The sequence below is a fragment of the Phyllobates terribilis genome, unplaced genomic scaffold, assembly GCF_046119375.1.
Source record: "Phyllobates terribilis strain yellow unplaced genomic scaffold, ASM4611937v1 Scaffold_2__4_contigs__length_985480577, whole genome shotgun sequence".
Taxonomy (NCBI): domain Eukaryota; kingdom Metazoa; phylum Chordata; class Amphibia; order Anura; family Dendrobatidae; genus Phyllobates; species Phyllobates terribilis.
The window spans coordinates 145,622,985-145,642,142 of NW_027362762.1; the positions used below are offsets into that span (position 1 = coordinate 145,622,985).

The 19,158-nt window shown below is 41.7% G+C and overlaps 1 protein-coding gene across 1 annotated transcript; it reads right to left on the reverse strand.

The window, feature by feature from the left end:
* Nucleotides 1–1,112: 1,112 nt before the first annotated feature.
* SP7 (Sp7 transcription factor) lies at nt 1,113–15,541 on the reverse strand. The gene is made up of 2 exons (XM_073669965.1): nt 15,407–15,541; nt 1,113–5,125 (listed from the first exon to the last, which is right to left on the reverse strand). The coding sequence occupies exons 1-2, from the start codon at nt 15,425–15,427 to the stop codon at nt 3,869–3,871; spliced, it is 1,278 nt and encodes a 425-aa protein (XP_073526066.1). The 5' UTR covers nt 15,428–15,541; the 3' UTR covers nt 1,113–3,868.
* Nucleotides 15,542–19,158: the final 3,617 nt, after the last annotated feature.

The following is a 19,158-nucleotide window of genomic DNA, read 5'->3' on the forward strand; positions in this document are numbered from 1 at the left end:
CTGGGAGGGGAAGAACTTCCCCTATATAAAGCTGGGGCTGAGGCAGGGTTAGAGAGAAAAAGAGTAGAGAGAGAAGAGGAGAAGCAGCTATAGGAAAGAGAGATCAGGAGCTCTGGGGAAGTCGTGCTAAAAGGAATCAGGGGCTGGCAGCTGTAGAGCTCGCCCTGATTGAAGAGTTACCACCGGACCCGGAGTCCGAGGCTGTGGGGACTAATCCTTACCCAGCAGCAGAAACCGACCGGCAGGGGATTTCAGGTCCTCTGGCCAAGAAACCCGAAGGCACGGTCACACGCGTGGGACCAGCACCGCCGTCGTGGAGCGGAAGCCACTAGAAGGCCCCGAGTCACCGGCCATACGGGTGAGCACCACACGGTACACTCAGGGACGTGGGCTACTTTTACCCGCCTCTAGCAAGGTAGCCAGAAGAGTACAATTAGTTGGGGAGGCCTACAACTCCGCCTGGCCAGGGGAAATCCCATCTGCTCAAAGACTGACCAGGCCCCGATCGCTAGCCAGTACTCCGGGAGGGTCTATCTTTATCACCAGTAAAGACCCTGAACTACACCGCATCGTCTCTGAGTGGTTCCTGCTACCCCCATCATCCACGTCGGCTGCCCTGAGGCCATACCCCTCCCGTTGGGGGTTATACCATCTACGCTGCACAATCGTACTACCGGCCTCAGCGGTCTGCCCTGCAGCGGCAGCTCCATAGCTGCATTCAACAGGTGGCGTAGTCGTCCAACATCTACTGCTAATACTCAGCCACACAGTTTGACTCCCTGGGCACGGACCGGGTCACCGCCACGAGACTACTACCCCCAACAGGCCCGGCTCCGGGTAGTCCCCGCGTGCGCAACGCTACACCAAGTAGGCCCAGGGGCGCGTCAAATGCATACAGATGAGGCTTGTATTTAGGTGCTGGTATCTATCATATATGTTGTGCACCATGTTGGTGCACCATGTTGGTCACACCCTTACAATGAGATCCCTCCCATAAAGGTCAAACACCCTATTATCTTATATATGGCATACCCACAATTTTAGTATATAATGTATTATACTTTTCCCAGCATTGAAAGACTTTGACTTTTAAAAAAATACACAATCCCAACTTTTATTTTTAATTTTATTGAAGCAAAAAATATAAAATCAAATAAATAAAATTCAGAAGCCATTTCAGTTCATTCAATAAAAACATATTTGCAATTTTATTGTCCAGTTTTATCTTACGCTTACATACTACAGAATGTTGTTGGCCCCTTTGGCTTTGGATATACGAGTAATATGGTTATAATGAGGGCATTTACCAATTAAAAATGTCCACAATGTACATGGAAGGCATCTCTGGCACGTCTAGGCCAAACAATACTGAGTGCAAATTTTCAAAGATCTCACAAAGTGCATTTCAATAGCATATGAACCGTTTATGGCCAAGAGGGGCCCGATATGGTGACGGCTGCAGGGAGTACCACCTTTTGCAACTGAATTGCTTCATTTAGCTTTATGGTATATTCACTGTAAGGCACTACAGACATGATCTGGTCAATGGAATTCAAAATGCACATTAGTTAAAACATATTTACAAGTACAATTAACTTAAAAAAAGAACATTATATTAACATTAAATTAGGTCATTACTAATACAATACATTACATTTGTTTCACAAGGCAACACTGTCTAGAAGAGAGTTCATAGAAAATTCTACAGAAAAAAAAAAATTAAAAAATTCTCCAGGAACAGAAAAACATATCTGTTGTCTTCTAAAAACAGCGCCACACCTGTATATAGGCTGTGGCTGGTACTGCAGCTCAACTAAAAACAGCTGCAGCATTCAGTTGCTGTTTTTTGAGCGGATTGTTAAATTGATGCAGAAATTTGCAGGTAAGCAGCAATTTTATCTGCAAAACTGCTCAGCCATTAACACTCATCAAGACCAGCGCTATTCACACCGGTCTTGATGAAGGGGCTTACGGAAGTCTAACGCTTCTGATTCATGAAGAGGTTCACTAATCTGGAGCGTCTGACGAGTGGAGTGTTCCTCCGCGCTCCACACCAGAAATCTTACTACATTCAGGTACTGGAGTGAGATTTCTGGCATAGTGAACTGCACAGCTCATCATGAGTTAGAGGAGCTATGGCGTCCTGTCCCCGTCCATAATGGGCAGAGCTGGGAGAAACTGGCGTGAAACCGACTAGATTTTGACACAACTCCGAGTTGCACCTAAATTTTTGCGACTTCAAAACTTTTACACTAAAATTCTGGAGTGATAACTTTGATGAATCGAGCCATATGTGTGGCCTTAATAAAAGGCTGGAAAAACACCTATTAGTCTGCTACATGTAAATTCATTACATGAATACCAGTTGCCAACATTTGCCATCTGTCTTACCAGGGACCATGAAAGAAATCATGAAGTAGCATCAAGTGACAAATATGTTATTATTGCATTTGGATATTAACACTGCCTAGAGCATAAATATATAACAGCTGCCCTGAAATACAGACAAGTTTTATGATATCCATTGTGAACAATGTGATTTTAGGATGTCATAGTGCGGTATAAGTTAGTGGGATTGGTTTATAAGACATTAGGAAATATTATAATTTTATTTTGCACTCATTTTCAGAAAATGTCAGTGTTTGGGTGAAGCTGCCCCTGTCTGCAGTCATTTGTAGAAAATCTTTAAAAAAGTCACATTTATCAATCGTATAGCTAGTTCCTTTTTGATACATCTCAGTTTGGCATCTAAAAATTCAGAGGCACACTGCTGCCCTGGATTATGCTTGGTGCCAGGTCTGGGCAGGTGGCACACGACAAATGGAAGCAAAGCACACCAACGAGAATCTCGGTGGCAACAGAGAATATAGGGGTTAAAAAACAAATTGCTTAGAAACCTCCATGATCATCAAGAGGTATACCATAACCTTCTTCATAGAAAAGATCTACAGAAGAACATGAGGCCAGAATCCAATAGAAAAGTATATAATCGCTATGGCTGTTGAAATTTCATTAGCCTTTTACTTATGCTTGAAAAAGGCCGAAACGTTGCCGAGATGGTCCATTTTGGAATAAAGGAATGAAGCTACAATTCTGGTGTCTTGGAAATACTCTATTTTATGACTGCTGAAAGGAAGAGAGAGCTTAATATTTAGATTATTTCATTGGATTTTGCGTCCCACCCACGGTACTGAGGATCCACTTTGTTTTCTAACATTTTACACATCTCTAAAATATATTGGTAGTCACTTGGCTGCTTTGGCATGGGTTATTACTCCACAACAGGTTGTGAAGTCCTATTGCAACTCTAAGGCCACGGCCCCACTATCAGTATTTGGTCAGTATTTTTTTCTCAGGAGTGGGAGCCAAAACCAGGAGTGGATGATAGAAACAAGTCACCAATTCTGCATTTATCACCCACTCCTGGTTTTGGCTCCCATTTCTGAGAAAAAATACTGACCGATTACTAACCAAATACTGATAGTGGGAGCGTGGCCTTACTGTCTATTCAGGAGAACTTGCAGGCGATTATCTGTGTCTGCCTCTAGCGCCTGCCTCCTCCATAGAATTATATAAGCACAAACTGTCATCTCCTATGTCAGTAATGTGAAAATCTCTCTTCTTTGAATACGGACTTTACCCCTTAATTGAGTGTGAAAAATCAATCCAGGAGGAAAAGGTGCAGATTTCTCTAATAAGATATAATACAAGGTTGCTTATTTTCGTGTACTATTGATTTCTGAAAAAAAATTAAGGTTATTCGTTCATGGCTCTTCATGATGATAGAGCAGATTGTACTGTACAGCATCAACAGCTCTTGGAATTGTTTAAAGCACCAGTTTCTTAAGAACCATTTTAGTTATTCTCTTCATATCTCTAGTAATCCACCCTGCCCTGGACTACTAGATGCTCTTTCCTGGCTACCCCCCGCAGGTGATGCTTCAGTTGCTCCCGGTCCTTCCTCTCCAGGGGCGTCTATAGCTGCTCCTCCACCATCTCCATGAATTGTACCTTCTTTTGTGCCATTTTGCTCGACATGGCTGCGCTGGTGCTTACTCAGGTGGTCACTGCGTGTGAATCTTTTAGCACAGAGAGGACATGTGAATTTCTTCTCACGAGTGTGGGTACGTACATGGCGCTCAAGCTCATCACTGCGTGTGAATCGCTTGCCACAGAATAGCCAGTTGCAGACAAATGGCCTTTCTCCTGTGTGCCACCGAAGGTGAGCCTTGAGATGTGATGCTTTACCATACACCTTACCACAGCCTGGAATATGGCAGCTGTGCATAGGCTTCCTCTTCAGGCTGGCTGCAGAAGCTCCTAACCTTTCAAGCTCCTGGCAGTTTGGACAGTCACATGATGGCCGTCCAGTATTCCCATATGATGACCTTTGGGGCTTTAATTGCCCTGGTGCTTCAAGCAATGGGCCACCTGTCAGAAGTTTTGGCTTATACATATCAGGAGCCAAGGAGTGTTGAGATGGTGAGAGCAGATGTGCAGATGGAGAAGGACTTGATGAAGGCGATATAGATGGAAATCCCACAGGAGTATAGGATGCTGGTGTCAGAGTGGTATATTCAGAGCTATACTGATTGCTCATGCCTGTAGGACTTGTCACAGGTGGCACAGATGCAGTCAGCCCTTCGGTTTGCGATTGGTTGCCCAGCCAGTTACTATTCGGATGCATATCCCACCACGATCCTCCTGTGCCAGGTGGTGAACCTGAGATGGATGGGTGATGAATTCCAGTTTTATACCAAGAACTGTAAGGATGTCCTACATCTAGAGACGTGTACACACCTGGAACACAATCTGCTGTTGATAGACTTTTGGGCTCTTGACATCCTGTGGAAGTGGAAAAAGAATGGGGAAATGACCCGTAATCACTTGCGTAGCTTGAAGGAGCAGGTGGTGTCCCACATGGTGTCATCAAATTACTTCCTCCTAAATATGTAGAAGAATATCCATCTCCCATCAGTTTTGTTAAGTCATTATTTGCACTGTAGGTCTTCTTTCCTCCACCTTTTAATGATGGTGTAGGATCTCTAATTGGGCTTGAGCCTCCAAACTTGTTGCAGGCAGCAGTTAGCATTGCTAAGGGGCTAGAAACATATCGGGCTTCTTCCTAAAACAAAGAGCAAACAGATTACTCAAACATGGACATTCAAGAAATGCAAAGTGTGATAGAATATCGATTGCTTGAATTAAATATTTAGGTCCGGATTGTTATATTGACAAATTTGTATTACAAAGCTGTAGGTGCTCTATGTGCCACGATATAGTGACTCTATACAGCCCGTATTCTCCCCTATAAGCCACGCATTAAAATGAGAATATTTACAGAATGTGAATGCCACACAAAGCAAGCAAGCAGAGTTACAGCTTTGGTCATTAGGCTGCAGGCACAGAGCCATAGTACAGCATGGCACCCAAAAAAAATAGATGAATAAAATAGATGAATAAATGAAAAGCGCCTATGGTACAGACCCCATCAGGGGCCTGCCGGCGCCAGCAAAAACTTCAACTCCAGCTGAAGTATATTGCGGCGGACAGACACATTGGGTCCGTGCACGACAATAACACTGCCGGGCCTGGCAAATCAGAGATCAGCAGCTGACGTCGACATGCACATGACAGGGTGCATGGCAGTGACGTCACGCACTCTCGTCGCACGCCGAAGTCAGCTGTCGGCTTCACCAGAGGACGTTGCGCTGCGGGGGAGCGAAGGGAAGGTGAGTATTTATTTGATTTATTTTTAAATCAGTTGCCATACTAGTACATGGATGACTATGGGCTGTGCATCATACTTTGTGGATGACTATGGGCTGTGCATCATACTTTGTGGATCACAATAGGCCATGCATTATACTTTATGGTGGACTATGAGCTGTGCATTATACTACAAGTATGACTATGGGGGGTGCATTATACTACTGCTATGGAGCCCCATGACTTCTATTTACGCCCCTAGGGCGCATATATATAATTTATTCATGATGGGGGGGCCCGGTCCAAATCTTGCACCTGGGTCCATCAGACTCTAGTGGACCCCATGTAGCTTAGAAGAGTTTCCCCTAATTTTAAAGGCTATTCTAAATGGACCCAAAGTGAGGCAAAGGAGGAAAAATTTATATATTTTCCTCCTTATCCAGCATTGCTCCTCTGCACTTGCTACTATGTCCCCCTTGACTGCTGCGGCCTCTAGTCAGCTGCAGACTGCACATTCTGTCTGAGACGATTTCTTCTACTCGTACGAATGTGAAGTCTGCAGCGGTCATGTGAGGCCTCTTCAGGATGTGGATACCCCGAGCTTAGCAGGTGACACAGTAGCAAGTGTGGAGAAGTGGTGCCAGTCCAGAAAGAGAGTATGGCATATTATTACCCTACCATGAACCCATTCAGAATAACTTTTAATGTAGGGGAGAAACCACAAGTTTCAAATATGTCCTGCTACGGTCTTAGTGAGCCAATTGCATAAAATAAATCTCTATAGCCCCATTTTATATTGCTTCTTGTCCCTTTATGACTACCACCTATCCTGTATCCATGGTCTTCTCGGTCCCCTATTATGTCAGCTATGACAAAAATTAGAGAATACAACTTGTATAGGTGTGCTCTATATAGGTTACAATAACCTTACCCATTGAGGCCCCAGCTTTAGTTGTGAAGTTATTTCCATATATCCATTTTTCCCCTATTACAATATATCTTGTAATTGGTTGCACAGATCTTCTGTTTTTTTGCCTCTCTTGGTTTTTAGCTTATTTCGCCGTTCTCATTATTACTCAGTTTATTGAGCAATAAAGTTTTCGAACACAAATCAAATTTTATCCAAATGCATTTACTCGGCAGATTATGTAGGGCTGTAATGTCTCCGTGCAGTCAGCTGTGCTTTATTTGCACTTGTGTCTCATGGTCTCTGCCAAAAGGAGCTGTCCGTGTATATTTGTATGGTTACATGACACACAAGGCTGCCTCTGTTTACATAAATGCAAGATGTCTCAGGGGTGGCCAAAATCTGTCTCTCCACTTATTGCTACACTACTGCTACTACTTGTTCAATTTCCCACAATTCATTCTGCAAAACCAATGGTCTATAAATTGCATGGAGACTATTTTCATTATCCAAATAAAAGAGCGCCAAGACTGATGTGCATTTATTCTCTATGCCTACAGCGGCATATAAACTAAAAATTAAGGAATATTTCCCTTTAAAATGTATTCAAAAATACATTATGTATACACAATCACAATGTAAATCAAGTCACGGATATTAAATATTTTATTCAAGTGTTCAAGTGTAAAGTATCTGGAAATGCTAACAACCAATATGGCCACAGCTATAGACTCCACAGAAGTTGTCATCCAGCTTTTCATAAGCTTCAAAATTACAAGTCTGTTATGATTACATAGTAATATAGACGGCATTTCCATAATTTTGTAAAACTAAAAAAATCTATAGGTAACATGTCAAATTGCATATAGAGATGTTTTGCTGGCGTATACAAAAAAAGTATTAAAAAGTGGTGAAAGCTGAGCTTTAAGGGGGTGTTTTGGGGCGCACTCTAGGGGTATGCAATCATCTTAATTGTCTGCTGACAAATCTGATATCAAATAAAGGTACGTGCACACATGGAAAATAGCCACACTTGACTGTCAGTGTCAGTCAAAAGAAGAAGCTCTCCTTTATTAAGGAAATAATGCATGTTTACATAGCCATTCTCTTGGGGAGTTCCCAAGGGTGCATATCTTTATTATAATAATGTTACTGCTTTTATTAGCAGAAAGCAGTAGAAAGTCCATAAAAGCATAGAAGTCTTATAAGGTCTCTAAATATAGCACAGGTGTGGTACAGGATGCTCACACCATTTTGGATATCTTCATCCATTACTGATATCCTTAACAGGGGTATTCTGAAGTTTGGAAGTTAACTTCCTGATCCCTGGGGATCAGACCGCTTTGACCATAACCAATTCGAAGAGTTTTGCTTTAATGGAGTGGTGGTAGATCATGCGCACCTCTGCTCCATTCATTTTAATGGGACTGGTGGAGATATCTGAGCACTGCACTCGGCTGGTCTTTAGCCACCACCACCAAAAAAAAATGACTGGAGCATCACTAAGCATTGTCGGCCACCGCTCCATTCACATAGGGCTCTTCAGAACCCCGATTCTCAGGATCAATGGTAGTCCCAAGGTCAGAGCTCCAGTGAATGGGTCCTTTTTTCCTACAAAGCTTGTAAGCACTGCAACTAGCTAGGATCACTGTAAAAGGTTAACTTTTAACCCTAGCCAACCATCCTAAGCACTACTCTGTTTTTGATGCTGAAGAGACAAGTCTGTATCATTTAGCAGAATCAGGAGAGCAAAGTTCGCACCAGCAGTGTAACAATGCTGCTTTCTTGAACTGTCACTTAGGCAGGATAGTCCTGAAATCGGTATTGGCTGCTGGGGATCACTGCGTTCTTGCTTGAGGAGGATGGGACAACCCTTAACTCTTCCTTATTCACTTAAATGAATGTGAGATTGGGCATGTGGAATTTTAACATTTGCATGGAAGATAAAGCTGCTGCTAGACACCTGGCAGCAGTTTTTTCTGCTTCCCCACTGAACACTTGCACATTTGACCAAGCCAAGCATGTGCCTAAGTGGGGTTTTGGAATTGGTCAGAAAAAATAGCCATCTAAGAGGTGTGAGATGGCTGGATATATGCCCGAGATGGAGTTCCAGAGGGTCAGCATGAAATAGACATCTAAGAGGTGGGAGATGGCTGGATATACGCCCGAGATGGAGTTCCAGAGGGTTGGCATGAAATAGCCATCTAAGAGGTGTGAGATGGTTGGATATACGCCCGAGATGGAGTTCCAGAGGGTCGGCATCAAATAGCCATCTAAGAGGTGGGAGATGGCTGGATAAATGCCCGAAATGGAGTTCCAGAGGGTCGGCATGAAATAGCCATCTAAGAGGTGTGAGATGGTTGGATATATGCCCAAGATGGAGTTCCAGGGGGTTGGCATAAAACAGCCATCTAAGAGGTGGGAGATGGCTGGATATATGCCCGAGATGGAGTTCCAGAGGGTCGGCATGAAATAGTTATCTCCATCTAAGAGGTGGGAGATGGCTGGATAAATGCCCAAGATGGAGTTCCAGAGGGTCAGCATAAAATTTAGCCATCTCAGCATAGCGACGTGCCTAACAAGTAGTCTTACATAATACAGCATAAAAACTGTAGGAACCAAACAGTCAACACAAACAAACAGTTAATTGTAGGTTCGGTAAAAGTTACAAACTTGGCTTAAATCTATGAATAAAACTCCATACCCCGATCACCACAGGCCAAGCTTTCACATAAACACACAGTGTGAGGATGCCTTCAGCAGGCAAACCTGGTGGAAGAACATCTAACTGTCCCATCAGGTTACGTTACAAGGTGTTTACAAGTAGAATAATACCAACCTATATATAGGGCTTCCACAAATAATCTCTGCTGCAAATTCTGGGCTTTATAGACCTCAAAGCTCCGGCTAATATTTGCTAAGCCAGCGTCTGAGGCTGCTCATTATCCACAGAATTTGAGGCATGTTTCTGCTGGGTTTATACAATTTATTTTTAATATTTTATGATCCCACCCAAAAGTATCTCCACCTTAATCCAAAAATGTGGATTTAAAAATATTCCCTACACAAACGGAATTTAGGTCCCCATTAACTATTAGTGTCCTTTGTGCAAATATTTAGTTATAGTGACTATAGTAAGCTACATGTAGATTAAGATTGTTAACTTAACTAGTAAATAAATGTTTAACATATTTTTTCCTATTTTTCAGCCACTTTAATTGCATTTAGATCGGTGGGGTGCTGACTCAAAAGATCATGAATAAGTGCTCTGCTTAGGAGACAGGCGCACGCTGCTCCAGCCCGAGCGAGCACATATGGAAGATGCGGGAGGCAAGAGACAGTGATAGGCTTTCTACAACATCCATACTCCACAGTCTGTCCAAACTGAGGCAGGAGCTCTGCTCTCATGAAGTGAGGACTTCTCAGCGATCTATTGAGTGATCGGTGGGGGTCTCATGATCCGAATCCTCACAGATCTGCATGAAATGACAGTAGCTGAAAAATATTGAAGGAAAAAAAAAAGTTTGCCAAGAAGTGCTTAGTTTAGTAGACTATGACTTTCCATTGCATCACTAATCCTTCATATGTGCTCGCTCAGGCTGGATTTGCGCGCGCCTGTCTCTTGAGCGGAGGACTTCTCAGTTATCTTTTAAGAAGGAACACCTCCCCCCTACCCAAATACCATTAAAATGGGTGGAACATATAGAGAAAAAAAAGTTAGTGTTTACTTACTCTTTAAACTGAATCAGTCAGGATTAGTGGTATAGCTGTATAGATCCAGTACAATAAAATTCATACCCATCTTTGTAGTAATCCGATGTTCCAATTCCTCAGACTAATTGTTCCTCTAATCATGTAATCATGCCCCTGTGAGTGTGAATGACTTCATACAAAAATGAAGGCAAAATGTTCGAAAAATGCCCCCCGCATCTTTTGAGCCCATTGACTCCTATTATAAAGTATAGAGCGTCTTCAGAGCAGAAGACATCAGATGAATGGTCAGGTCACTTCTTTTAACCACTTGGAGTCTTTGGAAACATGAAGAGGTAAAAAGACCCTTAAATGTCTGAACATATGAACAGTAAGTGTTTTATACACAGAAACGCGCATGCTCATCCTTTTGTGTGTTTAGTTACATTTTGCATTTTTTGCAACATGTGAACACAGTCAACAATCATTCTATGAGCTCAATGCAATTGCTAATATGATCGTTGTGATGATACAGCATCATTTTATTGGCAGCACATCATCGGTTTACACGGACAATGTGCTGCTTATAATGTTGATTTTTAAGCCAGCTTAAAAATTATTGCACCCCATTATCGAGTTTAATTCTAATTCAATTGGTGATTGCCAGCCTACTTAGGCTACGTTCCCAAGATGAGAATTTGGCCATGGTCACATTAGCATATGGCATCCGATGAGAGAGGATAAGATGCGATATGCTAATGACACTAGGCTCAAACTCTGCTGAGAGCATGAGCCGAGTGTCATGCTACTGTGCTCCGATTTTCTCGTCCACGGTATTCGGACTGCACTGGGATGACATTTGCAGCATTTCTGCACCAATTAGCTAAATTAGGTTACTCGAATTTCTTTTCTTTTGTTTTCACAAGCGTTTTTTAGTATGTCATGTTTTAAAGAGGATTTTTCACCAAATTATTCATGTCGAACTGGACACACGATGTAAGAGTGGAAAAACTTTTTTTTTTTAATTTACACTGTCCATCATGGAGATATTAGCTTTCTGACAGTATTTGGCACCTAAAGAGTTATCTTGTTTTTGTTTTCCAAGTCCAAGTGGGTGTTATCAGACAGCTTTAACTGGGGCATGTACTTCTTCTCCCTGTGTGATGCTGACCAATCATAAGCAGGCAGCAACACTCAAAATTAAAGAAGTACACACCAACAATAACTTAGAGCAGATTTCTCAGTGTGTGAGATGTAATGATACAGTCCTGATCTCCTGGTCTAACCTCCTGCATGATTAGAAAGCACAGATGACTAATACCTTACAGGTAGGGGCAGGGGAGAGAGGGGCAGCACAGCAGAGTTTAGCTGTGTAACATTACAAACTCTTATATCAGCAATCCTCCTTTTATAGCCCCTCCTCCAAACTGCCTGTCCAGAGATGTGTCAGTCATCACACTTTTATATTTGTTGTGCTTAACTCGTATAAGTTTTGCAGTGAGAACAGATCAGGGAGTCATTATATATCTCACACTGTAGTAGTCCAGAATAAAGATATAATGACAGTGCGGATCTCACTGCAAAGCAATTACATGTTGCATGAGCACAGCAGACCTAAGTGCGATACTCAGTAATCAAGAGAGTCAATAGAAGGGTTTGTAATGTGACATAGCTAAACTCAGCTGCACTACCCCTCCATCCACACCAACTCCTGCAGGAGGTTAGACCAGGAGATCAGAGCTGTATCATTATGTTTCACACACTGAGAAATCCGTTCTAAGCTAGGGTGGAGCTGTATTCTTTCCTTTGAGTGTGTCTGTTGGGTTATGATTGGTCAGCATCATACAGAGAGAAGAAGTACACGCCCTCAGTGAAAACTGTCTGATAACCCCCACTTGGACATAAAAAAAAAGTTAACTCATTAAGTGCCCAATACTTTGATTGCTAAAATCTCTGCAATTGAGGGGCAAAATTTAAAAAAATATATATTTTATTCCACTCTACAGCCACTCATTCCCAATGATAGGCACAGATGTGCTGCAGAGCAATCAAAGTGCTGGGGAGTGATTACAGCCATCGCTCACAGTATAGTAAGAGGTGACTCTAAAAGCGAGCAGCTCCCAAAAGGAAATAAGGTAATTTCCTCATGATAGCCGTGCTTTCAATAAATCAGCCAAGCAACATTTTAATGCTATTTAGATGCAGACTATCCATATATTTGCAGGTAAATAGTGTTTTGTTGCACATAACAGATTCCCTTTAAAAGGGAACCTATCATTAGATTCATGAACCACAGATCGCATGAATCAGAGCCTGGTTGTGCTATTACAGCCAGGTATGCCATTCTCTGAAATTAGGTGGCATTTCCGAGAAAACATGGTTTGAAAAGGCAGTCAGGGACTAAAATCAGAGACGAGAGTAGTCTAGTACAGCCTCCGTGCAGCATCTAATCGCACAGCTCCAGTAGATTGACAGGTCTCTCTATAGTACACACAAGGGAGAGACCTGTCAATCAATGGAAGTAGGGTGGGGAGACTAAGGGGCAGCACCAGACTAATCAGGTCCCTCCCTATAATCCCCAGCTGGCTTCTCAAACTATGTTTTCTCTGAAATCGTGCATTCTTTGGTGTAATTGTGCCGCCAGGCTCTAATGCATTTCACCCGTGGTTCAGGAAACATGAATCTAATGCCAGATTCCCTCTAAAATGTACCACAGCGACTCATGCTGGATAAATTACAGCTTTATTTAATTATATGTCACTTTCTTAATTTGCCAGCTTAGTCTTACATTTGGATGGTCAGATCATTTGTCCAAGATATTATAAAGATGACTGATCATATTATGTTAACGTGCTGCTTATTTCTACGGTTGGGAGTGTCACCTAGGTTTCCCATTTTTAAGACTTAGTTTAAGTTTTACGACTCTCGTACTTCAGGGGATCTCCATGATAATTCATCTGCATTATATAAATATAGCGATAAGACTCATCTCATGATTACCACCATTTGAAATAGTGATGACAACAATCTGCCACTGATTGCACCAATGTATCTACAGAACGTTCCACAGCTACAGCACCTGAACCTGCGTAGAGTGAACCGATTAACTTCTAGATGTGACAATTGAATAAAACACTTTATTACCGAAAGTGAATCAAAGTGTATCCAAAGCCGAGGAAAGCTAAGAAACACCAAGTGATACAAAATAAACAAATAGCTCCGAATTGTGGTCAGAACTTTGTAACAGAAATCCTGGCAAGTATCTGATTGTGGCATGCTGAAATTAGAAATGAGAGTGGTTAATGCAGCACGGCTCATCCCTGGGAACACTTGGGTTAAACTGGCTTCTTCCTTGTGCTTCCCTTTGAAAATGCTCCTAACCACAGTTAGGAATATATATTCCCCTTGGAGGATTTGGGGAGAAAAAAAAAATAAAATAAACTTTGTTGTTTCCGGACCCAAACTCCCATTCTGGTTAAATCCACAAACTGAGTCCTCATTTCTGGTTGAGAGGAGAGACAGGATTCTCAGATGGTGAGTTCTTTGATACATTAACCCTACGGCATCTGTGTCCAGAAATCAGTCATTTCTAGTACTTTGGCAACATGTTTGGTATATGTAACTAAAGCTGTTGTAATGAGGATACAACCGATAGTAATATGCAAGATGTTTTATGAATGACAGTATAGTTATATTAATCATGCAATAGTAATGTGACTGGTAGTATAATGCAATAAAGAAAGATATTACCCTACACCAATAGCACAAATATGGTGAGGTTCTCGCCACTGCCCGATGGCTAAATATGGCTGCCATTTTTCCATTAGAAACTAGTTTTTATGGACATATTGCATAAATATATTGCACATGTACGATAAACCTTTACGTTAAGCCGTTGTAACAAATATTACATTTATTTAGGATGATTTCTATCAATTAAAAAAAATGTGAGGCTTGGCGCAGTATTAGGGCGCCTGCAGACGAGCGTATGAGAGTTTCATCCAGAAAACTCGGACGATTTTTTACTCATTTTCATCAGATTTTCATCCATGCGACATCCGTTTTTTTACGGACGTGTGTCATCTGTGTGCGATCCATTTTCATACAACTACATTAAAACGTACATGATCCCATACAGTTTCCGAGGTTTAGAATAGAAATCTGTAATAATCGGATGCCACTTTGATGGTCCGTGTGGGATCCTTTTTTTTTGCTCACACCCATAGACTTCAATGAGACTCGGATGAATGTAATGCATGCTGCAATTTTTTTCTCGGACCAAGTAAAAAAAAAATCATTCATCTGATCAGCCCTCTTGAGTGATATGGGTCAGTGTGCTGTCCAATTAAAAATCGGATAGCACGCGCCCGATTTATACGCTCATCTGCATGGGGTATTAAACATACAGGAGGGAGTGACTGTAGTGTCACAAATGTGGGTTCTGTAATCACTATCCCTTGTAATGAGACACACACAACACAGCACAAACTATATGTGAGCATGAGGAAAGGACATTACCCCTACCTAGATAAACTTCATTCTAAAATAGAAAATTGATGCAGCCCTGGGATAGTAGTAATTTCCATCTCAAATTCATCTGAATGGAAGAGATTTTTCGCTAATGAAATTTCTGTAATGAATGCTTTTGGGAATTAAAATAAGTTGCATATTTTGTTCTATTTTAGTGGCTCAGAAATAAAAGTTTATATTCCAATAAGAACTAATTTACCTAATGTTAACCTATGCGTCTTACTAAAATTAGAAATTAGCATTGTCTACATCACATATACTATTGCTAACCTGCAGATCCGAGTCAACTGCCATCTATGCAACTTCATCCTGACACGTAAAACATCGCATGTCTGTGCGGCATCAGGTAAAGCTCATCCAAAAGAAATTAAAAATATTAACATTTTAAGAGTCCTCAGTGGTTGATACCTTTCAGTAGCTAACTGAAAAGATGGTAACAAATTGCAAGCTTTCGAGACTACTCAGGTCTCTTCATCAGGCATAGAATCAAAGAAATGAAATCGCAAGCAGTGAAGACTGCTACATGCTGGTTATAACAGCGGGCAGTGAGTGCCCGGGAGAAGTAGTTACCTCTAACATAGGTGATGCCATGCCCCTTCTCGAGCACCAAGTGTCGCAGCTCCGGGAGCTCTGGCTGTCTGCAGCTCTTGTGGTCCTGACTCTGGAGAGGAGCTACTGATCCACCCACTGCCCCAAGGCTTATTCGGCTGCACCTCTCCTGCCCATTTGTGTTTATTAAATGCCCCTCCCCCATGAAACCAGTAAAGGGGTAGGGTGTGTGTCTAGTTAGTATAAGGTTATTAACTAACTTAAATCCAGGCTCTATATATGTATATGTGAAGGCATTACTGGTGGCACTGCAAGAATGACCTAACTCATCACCTATTATAGTATATAGTACAATGTATCAACGCAATATATACTCCTAACTGCTCAGAACCTAGTTTTATCTATGCAGTATATAGTAAAATGCATGCATGCAGATCACAGCAAGTATGGACATAACAAGGCAGATCAGGGGCAAATACCGTATGCCAGTCATGTAGTGTTGGTGCCCACTTATTGGAGATATGGCCAAAAGCTTTAATAGATCGGGGGAAGGTTACACATGAGGCTTGAAAGTAACTTCTTTCTATGGAGGCAAATCTTGGTTTTTCCTGCATAAAGGGGGCAAAAATCCAGTTTTGGTGCCCCCTCCTATTCACAGCTTAAGTGATTTGAGTATTCGTCGTGTGATATGCAATTTGCATACTCACAGTCACTTGTGGACTAGCTGCTGTTCCTAATTCTCTCAATGTTCAGTGAAAAACTACAGCCCCTGCTTCACTGAGAGAAGCAGGAAGAGAAGCTAGTTGGCACGTGACCGTAAGTATGAAAAGCTCATATGAGTGATCACATGATGACCCCTAAAGTCAGCAATCAGAGCCGAATCCTGACAGTGAATATATCATACTTTTGGATTTATCATGCAACAGTGATTAATTTTATAATTAACACTCATAACATAATTACAGATGTAGTAATCCTCAACTTGTCAGACAGCACAATACTTTATTAACATAGCCATGTACATGTTTTCTGACAAGTTATGGATGGCTACATGTTTACAAAGTCAGAACCAATTACAGTACAGGAATACATCACCAGAACCACAATCAGTACATGAATACATCATCAGAACCACCATCAGTACAGGAATGCATCACCAGAACCACCATCAGAACACGAATACAGATCTGAACCTCCATCAATAAAGGAATACAGCACCAGAACCACCATGAGTACATGAACATAAGACCAGAACCACCATCTGTACATGAATACATCACAAAGGTAAGTACAGCTATCAATTGCAATGTCAGGATAGCGCAATATAGAATTGTATTGCACAACTCTCATTATGTTCTTAACAAAGGTAAGTAGATCATGGGATTTACATCCAGGTACCTTATAGGTGACATCTTCTCTGATTGAAGTCTTTCTCTTTCTTTTCATCTCCATCTTGTCCAGACTCCATGATGTCTTTTCACATCCAGAGCTCATCTCTGGAGACATCTATCTTCTCCAGTCTTCTGCAGCACACCTTGACATGGTGCCCTTAAATAGCAGTGTCATTACAATGTCCCTAAATAAAAAATATTTGCCCTATGCTGTGCCCCTGAATAATTGCCTGTCACTGTGCTCCTTGCACAAAATATGACTCCCACACTTCTTATGGTACATGGCCTCCATAGTGTCCTCTGCTATAAAATATTGCTTCCAAACAATCTCCTCTTCTGAAAGATAACTGCCACACAGTTCAACCTGACTATATCCACCATATTGTCCACCCTGATTAGCTATAACCACCACACTGTCCACCCTGATTAGTTATAACTGCCATACTATCCTCCCTCATTAGCTATAACTGCCACACTGTCCGACTTTATTTTCTATTACTGCCACACTGTCCCTACTTTAAGTTTCCCCACCAAGCTTCTCCCATTCCATACTGGATCCCCTTTTCACATTGTCACCTCACAATGTTTCTCTCTATTCTGTGCCCATTCCTCACACTTCCCCCCTCTGCATACTGACTTTTCCATATTGTGCCCCCATACTGTCCCTCCACGCTGCCCTCTCTCCATACTATCTCCCCCACACAGCCCATTCTATATAGAGTACACCTTCACACTTTCCCCCATACTGTTCTCTTATACTATCTACCCTCCCCTGTTTCTTCAGCTGTATTTTAGTGCTTATCTATCCGGTGACTTGAACTCTTCTGCATCGGAGGAGTGACATCATCATGGTCAGGGGACCTCATCACACTGCTGTACATCACCTTGACCCAAGAGGTGTAGGCAGTCAGATCTTTAATTGTGCATTCTGCCATTCCATGGGATTCACCTTGGACTGCTCCATGAGGCGGCCTGATGGTTACACCCAGGGCACATGCCCCCATACTTTTCCCTTGTAACGTCCCTGTTTTCTATTGCACTTAGGTGCAAAAAGTGATAGAATTCCAGTAGGAAATTGGCCAGAAATTGTCACATAACCTGATTAGTCTAAAAAATAGTAATATTTGCTCCTATTCCTCATAAAATAACAATGTGGAATCATACTTTCTTAGAACTCTGCTTAGTGACATTCCTCTGTGATTCCTCCTGGAAATGTATAACTAAGTTGACCACTGGAGCTTTACTATTTTCTATCTAAGTTGGTGTGTGTCCTTACACAGCCTGGCACTATCCAATCACTTCTGACACTGTCCGGCTTTGTAGGGAGACACCCTATTGACAGGTAGGACAATAACGTCAAATTGTTTAGTCATATATTTTCAAGAGGAATAATAAAGGGATGGAATGACGCATATGACAAACCCACTTCTATGTGGTTGTCATCCTGAGACCACCCCTTTGACTGTTGAGATCCTAGTAACATAATTACGTACATACAAGGGGGTTGACCATGCTCTTCAGTTATGAAAATAACATGTCATCTACAGAACTGTTGCAGTCGGTTAAGAGTGCTTGGGTAAAGAATCACATGAAAGGGGTCTAATTTTTAACTTGGATCTACAGACACCACTAAAAAAAGCTAGAAAGGGTATTCTTATCTTAAACATTTATGGTACTTCTACTTTCCTGTCCCAATACTGGGATCTTCACCTATCTCACCTCACCTTGATACAAACAAAAGCCGACAAACCTCATCAAATATTTTTGATTCCGTCTGGATTCTGTTATGTGTCTATTTTTTAGAACTAAGGAAAAAGCTCATCATGTGGAACCCAAATGGATTCCATAATAATACATGTAGTCCCGCAGGCTATGTTTGCATCAGTAATGCAGGGGATTATTTTTGGACATTTATTACATTTGTCTGTCCACCAAAAGCTTGGCCACATCTGGTTTGTAGATGGATTTTATAAGGTATATATTGAAACATAATACAACTTCGAGAACTCTACCATATTTTGGCTCGATATGATTATTGAGTTGACACAGAGACATAACATATCAGCTATAAATACCTATGGAGTCCTATGGAGTCCTACAGTAACTCACTATGCCTCTGATTTCATACAGACTTTTTTGGCATGCTCCAATGAATACAACATTATGAACGTATTCTCCCTAAAAAGTATTGCTTCTAGAGTAGTATATACCTTTAATCCAGTGTGGCACGTAGCAAATAAGGACCCCCATACACATTAGATCGCTGTCAGCCCAACAATAGTTTGGCTGATAGCTATCTCTCCGACTCCTCCATGTGTTTTCTATGCGGGGGCAGGGGCTTTTCTCATTGCTGAAATTGATTATCTGTCCGGGAGAGTCATT

What these genes read in the sequence shown, in the direction of transcription:
- SP7 (XM_073669965.1), bottom strand. Translation starts at nt 15,427, where the DNA reads ATGGCATCACCTATGTTAGAG. An exon ending in TGGCATCACCTATGTTAGAG is followed by an intron (nt 5,126 to 15,406) that starts GTAACTACTTCT and finishes TCTTTGTTTTAG; the next exon opens with GAAGAAGCCCGATATGTTTC.